Source organism: Rhopalosiphum padi, chromosome 2 (genome assembly GCF_020882245.1).
Source record: "Rhopalosiphum padi isolate XX-2018 chromosome 2, ASM2088224v1, whole genome shotgun sequence".
Classification (NCBI taxonomy): Eukaryota; Metazoa; Arthropoda; class Insecta; order Hemiptera; family Aphididae; genus Rhopalosiphum; species Rhopalosiphum padi.
In genome coordinates, this window is record NC_083598.1 from 13,168,006 (window position 1) to 13,183,986 (window position 15,981).

Here is a 15,981-nt window from a genome sequence, read left to right on the forward strand (position 1 = left end):
AATAAAATAATGAGCCATAATTATATTATTATTTTTAATTTTAAGGAACTATACAAATTGACAATATTTTATTTTATTGGCATGTATATAAATCAAACTTAATATTTTTAACAAAAAATATGTGTCCCGTAATTTTGTCACTGAAAGGTGGTAACCCTGGCACCACTCGCTCATTCTCAAAACTGATGTGAGAACTGAAAACTTGATAGTTAATAATATTATTATAAACACAAAGTTTTTGATTTTTACTATACCTACTGTATACCTATTATTGGTAATTCATACTAAACCCGTTACCTGAGAGGTTAAATATTTGTTTGTAAAATAAAATCCATCCCTCATATCCTTAGATACTCCTCGTAAATAGGCTATACTCGAACTGATTATGCATAATATACTTTGTTATAATAAAGTGCCGCAATAGCTACAGCACATACATTGTGTTGTCTTTATCCCACATGCATGACACGATATATTATTATTATACATATATTTATATATATATACATCGATTTATTAGTTTGGATTTATATTCAATAGACAAATGGTGTACCATCAGTTATAAAATTACTTACAGACATTTAAAGTTTAATGAACGAAAAGAAGTATGCTGTCATTTCGCGCAAAGTATCCATTCCTGTCACTCAACTCTTGTTACATAGGTATCTACAATTTAAGTAAGTTATTGGAAGAAAAAAATAATTTTTTAAAAAAATCCTACAAACTTTATTGAAATATGTATAATATACAAATAGATTGACTGTTTTAATGAGTTAATGTAAATCACCATGTACTCGTCTATCTAAAACTGAACCCGAGAGCCGTTAATCACGGGATTAAAGAACGTGATTCGTGGCAATGGTAAGTGCTGTACTTTTCATGCAAAACAGACCGAGAAAACGAATTGGGTTTTGTGTTCTACTACAAACCGGCATTAATTTATTGCCAAAGAGCGTGTGGTTTTCTACATTTACTTATATAGGTATTTATATTATGCGTATTATAAACGCCGTTTTTCGTTTAGGTAGTATCCAAAATTTATTGATTGTCTCTATAGTTATAGGTATAAGTGGAGATCCTATTAAATATTAAATGAGATGAATGATGAATCTTAAATATTTGATAGCATATAGAACCAATGAAGCGAAGCTACCATACAGGATCGGCCAGGACCGGAGGGCCTAGATTCCTGCCTGGGCCCTTGTACTGTGTTACCCTAAAATACAGTATACAATTATTGGGCCCCAGAAAATAATTCCTGCCTGGACTCTCAGGTACCCAGGCCGACCCTGCTACCATATCTCTAATAAATTTACTATTTAAAATATTTTTAACAGAAACACTACGTACAACATACTTACCTAGTAACTATTATTACAAAAAATAACATAATACACCAAATCAATTATATTATATTTAGTACTAAGAAAATATAATTAAACTATTTACTTGCAGCTTTTTTTGACCTATACTCAACATGGTGAATTTGAATTCAACAGTATTAACTTCGTGTAACTGGCTCTAGTATTCGAGTGAATTAAAGTGAATTTAACCTAAAGTTAGGAATATATTAGCTGTGTTTACACGTTGGCTTATTTTACGACATTACAATTTTTATGATAATTATAAGTTTATAAATGATAACACTTCAAAACATACTTCTATCTCACTTTAAAATTTCGTAGAAAAGCCAATGTACAAAATACAGATAATATTCCTAACTTTAAGTTTCATAATAGGTCGATCACTCGAGTACTAAAACTAACTGCACGAGGTTGATACTGCTAAACGCAAATTCACATTCACTATGTTGCATGTGAGTCAGAGATAGGAAACAAATAGCGTGCCGAGTGCTGACATCCTCTTAAGTAGATAAAATTTATTATAAATTATAACATAAATAAGTATTACTATAGACAATACTTTTGTGGCGAAAATATTATTATTTTATAAATGGGAAGACTAATCACTCAGATGTTTTTCGTTAGTCTGTTGCTATTACTTATTAGTATACTAATTTAAGCCTAATTTTATAAGTAGATAATATAATCATGAGGATTTAAGTTAAACGTAAGAACCATATTATTCAACAACCAGTAATATATTACTTTTAATTTGTAAAAATATAGTTTGGTTCAGAATAAAACATTTGAGAAGGTTAAGCCCCTTTAGTGCCCTCTCTTATCTCCGCCTATATGTTTCTAGGCAACACAGCCGTATATACTATATACTATTGATACTATATAGATAAATAAAAATCCAAAAACAACGCGAGGTGGGCAGGTTCACGTGTAGGTACCCGGGAACATAATAATAATATATTATACAAAAACTATAAAGCGCGTTTTCTTTGGAATTCAAAATTTACCCCGTACGACTGATTCGTATATTATATTATTCGAATTATTATTATTATTTTACATGTGCGGCGTATCTACTACAGTGCACGCCTTTGCCATTTATGATGTTTGACCGACCGGAAGTTATTTTAATATTCAGTATCGCTCAGGAATGCCTTTGTACCGCACGGAATTACACGCGATTCGGTTCCTTGTTTGTCAAATTGTATCATAACCGCTACAGCTCTGCTGCGTATTGTTATGTATTATTATTATTATTATTATTATACTGTTGTAATAGTAATATTATTATTTCGTTGAGTATGAAGGCTAACCGAAAGTTTATCCACACAATCGCAGTGGACCGCCGCCGCAGCCGTCACTGGTCATCAGCGACCGACGGACGGACGGACAACGACTATATATAATAATATAATATAATATGTATGCGTGTGTATACGGTGTGTGCTACAGTGATTAATGTCTTTTCGGCTATCCTTTTAATAACACGTCACGCGGAGGATAGGACGACATTATTGTATTCGTGTAAGAGTTGACATTTGTAAAAGGGCTTTTCTGCTGGTTTACGGTAACGGTGTAGAAAAAAAAACACTAGAAAATGTCCCTTTCGATTTTTAATAACAGAATAAAAGTAATTTATCAAGATACCAATAATAAACAAAAAAATAATAATAGGTGTAAAAAATGTTTTGATTGATAATTCATATATAAAAAAAAAATATAATAATAATACACATTATTATTTTTATAAAACGGACAAAACATTGTGAACGGTGTACCTATAGTACCTATAGGTATAGCGGAGAAAAAAATCATATCGCGATTGTTATCCTCGTTTGGGCGTGAGGGTCATTGGCTATGGAAGGTACGGACGGATATATCTGTATGGGTAAATCCCACACCATTGTCTCGATGTCTACGTGTTCCGGGCCTGTCCAGCAAGTGCCCTCCTTGGTTTCGTCCAATCGTTCGCCGGAAGTTTTCGTACTGGTCACGAATTCAAAGTGAAGCCTCCATTTCACGCATACTACAAAGTATATATTTTCTATCATAATTCGTAATATAATAATTATTTTACAAGCAGCGCGCGAAATTAATCAATTTCCATACCCATATTATACGGACTTAATCAGAAGCTATATGGTTATATTTCGGGAAATATTTGCTTATCGTATATATACAGATCAGTATAGCATAAAAACCTACCCTTACCTACAGTTGAATATTGTACGTCTATATACCTATTCATTGTAGATCTGCTGTATTATACTGGAAAGTATAAAAGTATTTTTCTATTGGAATATTATTAAAAATACGTTACTTAGAGAACTTTTACTGTGTAAATATAGACAGATATAAATAATTTTTTTGTTTTTGGAAATATTATTTATCTCGAAACTGATTTCTCTTAGGTTTAGAGTGTTTAGACAATCAGGTGGGGTTAGCTCTTAGCTTCTCTTACCTACTTAATAACTCGATTCGGCAATGTGCGCATCAAAAAATACGGATATTACTTAATTATTCAATATTTAATTACCCAGGAGTGTACTAAAGGCCGGTGTTACGTTCAGTGGTATAGCCAGCTGCAGAAATGATTTCAAAGTATTGGCACAGAATTGATGTTGCGTGTTATATGAAACGATAGATACGTTATCTTTCCTGGGTCTTGGGCTGGCTGCAATAAAGTCTTTATTGACGGCCTCTTCGCATTGCAAGCTCACTGTGAACTGTATAAACAACATTATATTATAATATAATATTCTCATGGCTGTTTAAAACTTTTTAATCATAATAGGTAATATTATTTTATATGGAAACCGTTACGTGACTTATTTAAGTTGTGCACATTAGAAATACGAGTGATTGTTATATTATAGTAGGCCTTTACATTATCTTTATCCAATATTAGAGAAAAGAGTAGATAATGAGGAAGGGTGAGTGATATTACTCTTATAACAATCCAATCTTGAGCAAAGCGAGACAATTAAAATACATAATATACGAGTACATACACGATATACACGTCATATAAAAATACATTTTATTGTTCTTTTACTCGTAACACTATAAAAGATGTATGGCACATTTCCATGTTTTAAACACGAATTCTAAACGATATCTAAACAAATATGATATAGATAATATAAAGACAGTCAAGAATAACATTAAACATACATAATATATTTTTTATATCCATAAAACAACTCTTAATTACTCTTTAAAATTATGATAATTACGTCAACATTTTGATAATTAATATTGCAAACTAGATTTTTTTTATACTTACGATATGATTAAGTAGTAAAATAAACAATGATTTTTTTTTTAAGAAAGCTATTAGTTAGTGTCATTTCTTGTACATTAATTTAACAGATTACAAAGATAATACTTAATAAAATTAATAACTACATTATTACAAACAACTAAAAAAAAATTAAAACATTATGAACAAGTTAATAAGAAATTTATTGGTTTTATAATTATGTGGGTCTTCTTATTTTTTATAGTTAGTATTTCAATGAATACTTTTTTGAAATGAAGAAAATATTCCATAATTAGTTTTATTTATATAAATACGAAATTAAGTAGGTAGATAATATGTACTTATTATAATATGATACGTAATTTTAACAATTTTCTAGACTTCAAAAAACAATCAAACTGACACAATTTAAGTTATAACATGTTAGTTTTCTTACTAAATATATTGCGTTTTAATTTTCAGACTATTAGGCATCCATCGTTAACTGTTGTAGCTTAGTTAATAACTCATCTATTTTTCAGTAAAATGTGTTTCTAGTCATCGACTCTTTAAATGTTAATAGTTTATAAAAAATAAACTATTGATAATAATATTTTACATTTCAAAATTGAGAATATTATAAACTCGTATTAAAACTCACTCGCGCAAACTTAAATATAAATGTTAAGACATTTTATTCTTTGGTTTTGATTATAACTTTAAACTGTTTAAAAAACGTTTAGTTAAATAGGTCCGATATATCTTATGTTAATATAATCTCATTTTATATATAATAGTTAATTCAGTAATGTTATATTATATAATACAGGTATATATTTATTTATAGGTAAGTACATTATAATTTCATATTTTTATTATTTAAGTAAGTTTCAAAATAAAAATAAATATTTAAATTTATAATTAAATTACTTAATATTAATTATGAAATAATATTGATGTATGCATTTTAGTATAATACGGTCAACTAAATTTAAATATTTTCATGATCTCGTGAATATTTTGTTGCATTTGTTTCAAAAATAATGACCGCGGCATAATTTGTCGAAAATGTGTTTAAATAGGGTTTAGGAGATGAAAAATTGTTGGAAAGGGAATAATAATACGGTCGTATTCATAAAAGAGCCATTTACAAAACTGTCAAGAACCAAATTAAATAATAAAATTATTTTATGGTTTTAGTGAATATATGAAGGTTGTTGAAAATTGAAAATCAATAATGTACATAATTATAACCAAAATGTAAAGCAATGTACCCAAAATTAATGGCTTTTATTAAACTATTATAATCACTTTACATTATTATAGATATTTAATCACGAATCAGATAAGCCACATAATACGCGTTTGATAGCATTGAAACCAAAAGTTCAACAAATCCTATTATATGCCTATAGTTGGCTTTAAAGTCAACCTTATTAGTGAATGTCATTACTCATTAGTGTGCAATCTCTATTTATAATAATATAATATATGTATGTTCAGTTTAAATTGTTAGAATTAATAATATTATAAATAGATATATAAAATACAGAATCTTGGTGTTGGTTATGACTTATATGATTAAGGCTTCATTAAGGGACTTCATACCTTAAAAAAGCTTAAAATATGCATATATTTATGCACTAAATAATCACTAAATATGCCCTTAGAATAAACACAATTACTTAAATATGTAATAAAAACAAAACAATTTTAATTACCTACGGTATATACTAGAAAAACATTAATTTATGTTGTTTAAAATGTACATAAATGACTTGTATGTATTATAGAAAAATAATGTTGCGGGCTTATATATTTAGCTTATATTTAGGCTAATCTACCTAAATTGCTTTTCGACTAACTTTAACTTAACAAAATAACAGAGTCTACAAAATAATATTGATTTATCAATTAAAATAACTGATTTTCCGAACTCTGAAACATGGTATAGGTATATGATATTTAAAAAAAACAACCGATGATGACAAGTCTACAACGAAGCATGTAAAACTAATTAAAGTTTCCCATACTATAAACTACTTACGAGTACATGTAGTCTATCGTCTATGTATTATGTGAATATAGATAAAATAATATCGGGAGTTCATAATTTTAACTAAAAGTAGTATCACAGACAAGGAAAATACATGGCCTACATTATTTTCATCAAATATTTTTTCAGGTTTATAATTAAATCATTTTTTGATAAATTTAAAGAAAAAATTTAAAATTATATAGGTACGTAAAATGAGTACAAATAACGTACACTAACAAACAATTACTATAGATACTCCTGGTACATATTATGAAACAAATTTCCATATCACTAAACCATGTTTTAAATAAATTTTAGAAAACGTACAAACCTATAGTTATTAGTCATAGACCTTATTAGTTATGAATTTATGATCGTTAAAAACTCTATCGTAATATTATTATAAATTTGAAATAAATGATAAATCATATAATTTAAAAACAATTTTGAATTTATTAATTATTATTGGATGTTCGTCACATATTGAGTGCTTATAAATATATATATTTGTTTCAAAATGTATATCAAATTGAATCTATAATTACATTTTTAAATTATTGTATGTAAATGTGGGTATAGATAAGTAATCTACTTGCTCTATCTAGTGGTTGAGTAATTTGTTCTCTGTACTTGAAGATACATACACAAAATAATTTTTTTAACTTTATTATTAAAGATTTCACTATTAAATGTGTTTTTATTTTTTGGGTCTAAATATTTTTAAGCTTTCAAATATTAATGATAATTAACTACACTTAATTTTTAACCTCATAAATGTGATAAAAAAAATAAACAATATTAAATACATATTTGCATAACTTAAGAATTAATTGATATTCAAACACAGTGAATTTCAATCTTTTTAAAAAGACACCATATATTATTTTTTACAAATTAAATATTTAGGACACAAAAAATTTAGCAATGTATAACGTTTAGTCATACTACAAAATTAAAAAAGTTCCAAACTTCCAGCACAAAGGTTAAAAACCTCTCCACTCTACAGTTTTAACACCAAGCAATATAAAATATACTGATCTTGATCTACTAATATTTAACCAATTAGTGAGTTGTATCGATACTCGTGTAGTATGCTACCTATCAGAATCTATATTATATTATATCTACTAACTAATTACAATTTATTAAATTAAAACTAACTTTATGTATTGCTGAGTATCATTGTCAAGTATTTTAAAATTATGTATATAGTATATTATTAGACATAATATTATGTAGATTTTATGTCATCTCCAAAAAGTAATATATTGTTGCCCTAGTAAATTTTTATTAGTTATTATAATGATTAAGAGGACGTTATACTCGCATGTGTTGTCTCTGTCTTACTAATGCAGATCATAGCAAATTTTCATTCAGCAGAACACATTTTGTGATGTCAGCTTTAATATTAGAGTAAATTTACCTATTATCAAACTTAAAGGTAATAATGTTATCTAGGGTATCTCATAGGTTTTTATCGGTATTTTAATTTTTAAGCGAGTTACGAGCGTTTTAAAGTTTTAATATTTTACATAATCACAACAAATATATCATTGAATTTAAATTTAACACATCCATTATAGTGACCTACTTTCCATCTCTACTATACAGAAGAGCAATACCCACTTACCCATATTTTTTATTAAATTTTTTTTAATAATATTTTATATTATTTTATTTAAATATTAGTTTTATTTACTTCTGGGACAATATTGTAAATGTATACACTTGCAGCTAAAATTTATTTTTTCTGCAGTTAAAATTTAACAAAATTACTCCTATTTTCCTGAAATAGTTTATACATAATATATAAAGCATTAAATTATTGGTTAGTTTTATAAAATTTTAGTTTTAGTGATGGAAAAAAAAACCATTATCAAGCTCTGTTTTCTATAAAGTTAGTCATAATCATTTCAAAATGTTGTTGATCTTATAACTTATAAAAAATAGTTAACTTAAGATTTAGTTAAGTAATAACATTTAGCACATACCTAATAAATACATAAAATCATAAAAATATTTTTTAATAACATAATAATGAATATATGATACCTCAATACAAGACACATCAGTTTGTTCAAAATCAAAGGTTCCAACTATATCTTCTCCAAGTCTGTAAGCTTGTTTGAATAAACAGAACCGAGCTACTTTCCCTCGAGAGTTTGTTATATTGTAAAAATTTGGACTTCGTTTAGCAGTTATATTCTACAAAAATTAAATAAATAATACAAATGTTGATAAAAGTAATTTACTAATTTTAGTTTTGTATTTGATTTTAATTATCATCGCTTTTAAGTGATATATTTATATTTATTCTTGGTACTTGTGCGTTATTGCGACTACTTCAATATAGAATGCATGCTATTTTTAATACGTTTATAATAATACAAAACAACCCAAAGCCAGTGGTGCCAAAGTAAAAAAAATATGTAGGACAAACATTTAAAACAAACACCCACCCACCACATAATTAGTTCACATTTGAAGATCAATGTTTCTGTAATACAATAAAATCATATATTCTCCCAGATAATAATATAATATTTGCATGAGACTTTATGGTGACCACCTACCAACCAACAATTGTATACATAGGACAATTGTCATACATTAACATAGTGTTTGGCGTCACTGCCCAAAGCTAATGTGTTGCGACTAAGTATTATGATGTTATAGATGAACTATCAAAGTCCACTGCCTTAAAGGTTTAAAAGTTACCCAGCCAGTCTACTGAAATTGCAATAAGTGCAATTGTAATGACACTGGAAAAAATAAAATTAGAAATTGAATTCACTTGCAAAATGCAAGATTAGAATGGGATACGGGCACATGGCGTCACTATAACCCATAATATGTGGTAGTCGCAATAAGAAACAAGTACCTTATTCTTAAATACATACTTGGAGCATTTGCAGAGCCATATCACATTCTTCATGTTTATATTGAGACTCTAAAAATGGGTTACTTGGAGATAAATCAATACTATTTTCACATGTCACTCCTTCAGTAAGTCCTAAGACACAAACACAGACAAATTAATGAATAAATCACAAATAAATATTTATTTATTTTATAAAATTTACCATGCATGACTACAACACGTATTGGTACTCTCAATAATTTAATTGGGCTATTTAAACGTTGCATACCAACTGTAATTTTGTAAGCATATTTAACTAAATGTCCTTTATATGATGGTGGTGCATCATTAGGCAATGTTTCGCTGTATAAATCTAAAAACAAAATTTTAGCATTAAACAAAATGGTTATTTTAAAAGTATATTTACAGAATAGGATTAACTTTTTTTGAGAATTTGAGTGGTAAATAATTTAAATTTCATGTTGCCCTAAATTTATTCACCAATATATGATGATCCACTCAATTTTTAAATATCAAAAGTATTTTTTTTTTTTCTTTATTTGAAGTAGAGTATTTTTCTAAAAATGTTGATGTAAACTAACACAAATAATAAGTATTAAAAACATATAACAGAAATTAATATTATATAATACTATACTAAACTCTACATTGATATTTTTATGTTTATAAGAGTTAGATTAAAAAATATTACTTAAGTAAACTAATATTAGTAATTTGGAAAATAGGTCATAGTTCTCCAATTATTTCAACTGAAAATTAATGAACACAACAGCAGGCTTTTAGTTCAATCATTAAATGTCTACAATACTTTATTACTTACATGATTTATTTTCACCAGGAGACAGTCCAACATCACAAAATAAAATTTTTGGTTTTGTAGATAAAACAACATGACCATTATCTGTTAAACATGGTGCAAATGAAGTTTCAGAATTTCCTAAATATTTCTCATCTTTGGTAACACACATTACTGATGGGAAATTAATGTTATCGTTGGTTAAACACAAGCAATTGATTTGCACACTGGCCCATGCTAAGTTTTCCAAAACATCACTGAAAATGTAGTGTGATTAATAAAAACAAAAGAAAAAAATGTGTTATAAATAATATTTTAATGAAAAGGAAAATAAAGAAATTACTAAACTATCATATTATTCTTATAAGTAAATAATTAATAAGGATTATTTAAGTACCTATAATGTTATAAATGTGATAAATTAGTTTTAATTATAAAATAATATTACATTAAATGTTAATATCTAGATACCTATCCTACTTCGGGCTATTTATAAATTAAGCAGAAATAATATAACAATTATAAATTCTTACCTATTACTTTGGCTTCGAGAATCTGATGGTAACGGTGGATGAGTAAATGTTATACAACATCCAATTTTACTACCTGGCATAAATATAGGGCCACCAATAAGTTTGGCTGATACCTCAATCATTTCACTGTCTTGTGCCGGATTAAATAAGCTAAAATAAACTAAAATTGTATCAAGATTTTAAATGTTAATAGTGTTTATAACAAATGATTGTATAAAAGATCATTTGTAAATATAATAATTATATTTATAGATTGTAGAATTATCACTTTAAAAAAAAATTATAATTATAATAATTTATTATATAGTTTTCAAAAAATGTAAAATAAACATTAAATTCAAAACATTTTCTTGACACGAATTTACTATCACACACGATTAAAGATATATCTTATCACATATTATTTATCATTTTATATGTTATCAATCTTTCGTTTGGTTGATACGAGTTATCAGAAATCAGAATTACTTCGAATGGTGTAACTGTGAAAACTAGAAAACTGACAAATACGTATCTTGTAATTTTATTAAATTTGAATTCAAATGACTTTTTAATTTTTATATTTTAAAATTTGATTAAAAAGTGGTATTTGAATCTTGGTTTTTGTTAGTTTAATTAAAGTGAATTTTATTATAATATTTTTAAATTTTGCATTGTAAAATTTGAAGTATGTTAAGTCTAAGTAAATGTTTATGTGGTATAGGTACAAAGATGAGTCCCAATTTAACAATTGGCAAAGTAATATAACCATGCTAAATTTATTATACCGTTTAGTTTGAGAAATATTTGGATTTATTATGTTGTAGACATTGCTATTAAAATCCAAACAACTATCCATCACTCATCAACCATCAATTCACAAAACATCAATATCATCAAATTTAAATGTAAGTAGAACATGATTATGATAACTATTTAATTTATTTTATAAAACTTTATAGTCTATGAGATGGATAAAGATTAGTTTATTCTGTTTGTTAATAGTTGCATAAGTTGTATTACAAAAATATATAATTATGAACTATTAGATTATACTAATTTCTTTATCGTGATTTATTACATTACAGTTGAATTTGTGGAAAAAATCTTTTAGTAACTTTCAAAAAGTAGAAACTGATCCAAAATATGTTGGTTATTGGTTTCTTGGTTGCAGTGGAATGGTTTTTGTCGCTGTTGCTTTGGGTGGAGTCACCAGGTTAACAGAATCTGGTCTATCTATGGTTAGTTGGAAACTTTTGGGTGAAAAACTACCTACTACTCAAACTCAGTGGTTGGAAGAATTCAATAAATATCAACAATATCCTGAATTTAAAATGTCAGTGAAATTATCCAAACTATTTGAAAAAAATTTGACTATAAAATTTATTTTAGGAAAAATTCTTCTATGACTATAGACGAGTTCAAATGGATATGGTGGATGGAGTATGCACACAGGACTTGGGGACGATGCATAGGTGCTGCATTTTTTATTCCTATGGCCGGATTTTGGTTAACTCGCAAACTTAGCCGTACTACTAAAATACATTCTATGATTTGTTCCGTATTGTTAGCAGGACAAGTATGAAATTAATACATTATTCTAAAAATATTTAACTTAATTAAATTTAAACACTAGGGTTGAGATTTAAATCTATTTATTAAAATAATATTAAAACTAACTATTAAATAAGTTTAGTCTTACTAAAAATTTAAAAAAATAGATAAAAAAATTGAAATTTTTTATTAAAACCATTAGTAGTTTCAAATAGTTGCTGGCATCATCTTCAAAAATCTAACGACAACCCCCCCAAAAAAATGTAGTTATTGTAAACAGTTAATACATAGCAAGGTTATTATAAATATATATGTATATGCATTTATACAATTTAGAATGAAATATAGTCTTTGGATTCATTAAACTATTTTACAGGCATTTGAGGTAGAGAGATCTCATAAAACACAACCATATTTGAAGGTAGGTTGTACTAATATGTTATATAAAGCCTTATAGATTCATCATGTTTGAAGTCACAAGATTTGTGAAGTATAAGACCAAGCAGTTTGAAATTCTTACAACATATTTCTACACACATCTTATATATAAAAGGTTGCGTGTGAAGGTAAATCCAAAATTACTGATTGTTATTGTTATATGTAATATTGTAATAGATATATTAATATTTTTGTAAGTAAAAGATACAGGAAAGTATAGGCAAGTGAAAGTGAATAAAGAGCATTTAGAAATGTTTAAGAAAAGCTTAAGTGACTTACCCAAGGCAAATTAATCTATTGAGATCCTCTTGAAGAAGGTGACAGTTGATGATTAATTTGGTACTCAAATAAAGCTTCATATTATTGGCAAAAATTAGGAGTTTGGCATGATAGAACATTAAAGGGGCAGACTTTATAAACAAAGCAAATAGGAGAAGATAGCTGAGCTTTGAGGGACATCTAATGTCTGGGTAAACATAGTCAATGATAAACCATGGTCCAATACATAAAGATATCTATTTATAATGTAGAAGTGGGTGATCAAGAGGTTACTTCAGTTGTTGGTTTGAAATGATTGTTAAGTCAATAATACTTTTAAATTGTGATTTATTAATTTAATTTAAGTATACAAGTGGCAAGTGCATGTGGTGTTGTGTGGCATAAAGGTGCTTTAAATTCAATAGTTCTTGTACATCTGCCTGTGCTGCTGTACTGTGTTGGTGGCTCCCATATAATAAGTGGCATCACCGTTAGTTTCTTCTCGATCTTAGGTCAATAACTTATCACGGAAAATTGTGAAAACCCGGTTTATAATAATTAAACTCTTGTTTACATATTTAATACATTAAGATTTATAACAAGCCCAAGGATTCCCAGTGTATTTCCCCATTATATACACTTCTTAAAATCTGGTAGCCCAACCAAAACACATTAATCAACAAGCATGATGCAGTAAAATGATAGTACAGTAAAATCTGTATGATTAGGACACATAATTTGGTCTATCTGTCCTCATTATCCAACTATCCCAATAACTGCAAGGCTGGGCATTAACGAATTAATAAGTTAAAAGTTAAGTTAATTTTTATTTTTTTTTACATTCACTTTTTCAGTCGTTTTCATGTCAAAAAATATTTTTATTGTGAATTTATTAGTTAAAAATATTATTTTTCCAATCCCTCTGTACTCTAAAGGAACACCCTTAATAAATTAGAAAATATTAAAATATAGAAATACTGTATGTTGTATGAAGTATAAGCATTATAGTCTATAATTTAGTTGAGTGTTGATAAGAAATAAAATACGCTAACGAATTAAAAAAAATAACTTTTTTTTAACTTCATAAAAAGTTTTAAAAAAATGTGTATTAACTTTTAACTAACTGAGTTAACCAAAAATTTTATTAACTTTTAACTTTTTCTTATTGATGCATAATAATTTAACTTAATTAAGTTAAAAAAAATCATTGACTTGCCCAGCCTTGCCAATAAGCCAATGTATAATGCAACAAATATATTTATTCGGGACTCAGCTTATTTGTCCTCATTAAGTAAATTCTATTGCATAATTAATTTATAACTGTTTTGATGTATAACAAAATATTATTATATAATATATATTCGTTACTACAATAAAAAATATAAATTAAATCTATAAGAAGGTTAAACATGTATAAATTGTGGCTGTAAATATACATACCTATTATTCTGCAAGTACGCCTAGGTACTTAGTGTTAAACATTTTTAAATTAACCATTAAAAGTTATAATGTTATAATTGCTGAATTTAAGGTATAAAATAATGTAATTAAATAAGTAATTTATAATGTTATATAATTATACTTACTAAACTTTTAAACCTGTTTTATTTTTTTACTTTATTAATTAAAAATAGTTGTTGTTGATTTCTAAATATACTTTTATTTTAGGGTTTGATGGGATGGTATATGGTTAAATCTGGTCTAGAAGATAGATTTGACAAGCCCACAGATGTTCCAAGAGTATCTCAGTATAGATTGGCTTCCCATTTGGGTTTAGCATTTGTGTTGTATTCATTTCTTCTAACAAACTCATTACGTATCCTTCTGCCAGTTACAGTAACTGGATTTGTTACTAAAAAGTTTGTGGGACTGGCAATGGCAGCTAAAGGATTAGTCTTTTTAACCGCTATGTCTGGTATGTAAAATGAGTAATTTAAATCTGTTTACTACTAAATTGGAGTATATTTATTAAAAGAGGATTATTAATACTACTTTATAATCATATAATTGTAAAATGTATATATTTTAAGCTTATAAATATTGTATTTTATTAATAAATTATTGTATAAAAATGTTTATAATATACAATGTAAGAAATTACTAAAATAAAATAATAAATTATCTTATTCATTTAATGTTTAGGTGCATTTGTTGCTGGATTAGATGCTGGATTGGTTTATAATTCTTTTCCAAAAATGGGTGACAAATGGATACCCGACGATATATTGCAAATAGAACCTGTACTTAAAAATATTACAGAGAATCCTACTACAGTACAATTTGACCATAGAATATTGGTAAGTTATAACATATTTATAAAGAAATAATTAACTTTTTATTTTAATATCATATTGTAGGGAATAAGTACTGTTTCAATTCTGTCTGCTTTATATGTTATGTCTCGTAAAAGTAAGCTACCTCCAAGAGCTAAGACGGCTGCCACTGCTTTAGCAGTATTTTCATGGTGCCAAGTAATAATTAATTTAAAAATTATAAAATGATGCTAAAATTTTAGAATTGTTGATTAAAATGATTAAAATTTTGTTTCTTAGATGGGGTTAGGAATTTCTACACTTCTTACTTATGTTCCGGTTTCTCTAGCTGCTGCTCATCAGTCAGGTTCACTTACACTACTTTCACTTGCTCTATGGCTTGTACACGAACTTAAAAAATTACCTAAAATATAAATTATTAGATTATTTTTTGTATAATATAAGATTAAAATAAAATATAGAGTAAGTATTTATAAATGGTTAAATATTTGTTTTAATAAAAGTATTTATCAGTATCTATATTATTTATTTTCAAATATTGTTGTGTTTGTTTATAGAAATAATTTATTTTAATACTATTTAATTTTCAAAAATGGTATGAATAATTTACCATTTTTTTTTTTTTAAAG

At 26.8% G+C, this 15,981-nt stretch overlaps 2 protein-coding genes across 3 annotated transcripts; one reads left to right on the forward strand and one right to left on the reverse strand.

Moving 5' to 3' along the window:
- Positions 1-2,959: 2,959 nt before the first annotated feature.
- Positions 2,960-13,265, reverse strand: LOC132920893 (RAB6A-GEF complex partner protein 2). Of its 2 annotated transcripts, none has more exons than XM_060983618.1 (8): positions 13,101-13,265; positions 10,851-11,000; positions 10,342-10,574; positions 9,724-9,873; positions 9,541-9,653; positions 8,693-8,845; positions 3,898-4,087; positions 2,960-3,387 (listed from the first exon to the last, which is right to left on the reverse strand). In XM_060983618.1, exons 1-8 carry the CDS (start codon positions 13,217-13,219, stop codon positions 3,173-3,175), a joined length of 1,323 nt encoding a protein of 440 aa, XP_060839601.1. In that variant the 5' UTR covers positions 13,220-13,265; the 3' UTR covers positions 2,960-3,172. The 2 variants fall into 2 exon arrangements, with proteins under 2 accessions (XP_060839601.1, XP_060839602.1); XM_060983619.1 differs by having other exon boundaries at positions 10,851-11,010; positions 13,101-13,261.
- LOC132920894 (cytochrome c oxidase assembly protein COX15 homolog) lies at positions 11,324-15,871 on the forward strand. Its single transcript, XM_060983620.1, has 8 exons — positions 11,324-11,588; positions 11,657-11,737; positions 11,918-12,165; positions 12,222-12,408; positions 14,748-14,994; positions 15,222-15,376; positions 15,437-15,550; positions 15,632-15,871. Exons 1-8 carry the CDS (start codon positions 11,520-11,522, stop codon positions 15,764-15,766), a joined length of 1,236 nt encoding a protein of 411 aa, XP_060839603.1. The 5' UTR covers positions 11,324-11,519; the 3' UTR covers positions 15,767-15,871.
- Positions 15,872-15,981: the final 110 nt, after the last annotated feature.

Bases quoted from the DNA above. Each gene is read 5' to 3' on its own strand.
- LOC132920894 (XM_060983620.1), top strand. From the start codon at position 11,520: ATGTTAAGTCTAAGTAAATGTTTATGTGGTATAGGTACAAAGATGAGT. The intron at 14,995-15,221 runs GTATGTAAAATG...TTTAATGTTTAG, and splicing joins CTTTTTAACCGCTATGTCTG to GTGCATTTGTTGCTGGATTA. The intron at 15,377-15,436 runs GTAAGTTATAAC...ATCATATTGTAG, and splicing joins AATTTGACCATAGAATATTG to GGAATAAGTACTGTTTCAAT.
- LOC132920893 (XM_060983618.1), bottom strand. From the start codon at position 13,219: ATGTTCTATCATGCCAAACTCCTAATTTTTGCCAATAATATGAAGCTT. The intron at 11,001-13,100 runs GTAAGTCACTTA...AGTTTATTTTAG, and splicing joins AATAGATTAATTTGCCTTGG to CTTATTTAATCCGGCACAAG. The intron at 8,846-9,540 runs GTATGTATTTAA...TAATTTTTGTAG, and splicing joins TGGCTCTGCAAATGCTCCAA to AATATAACTGCTAAACGAAG.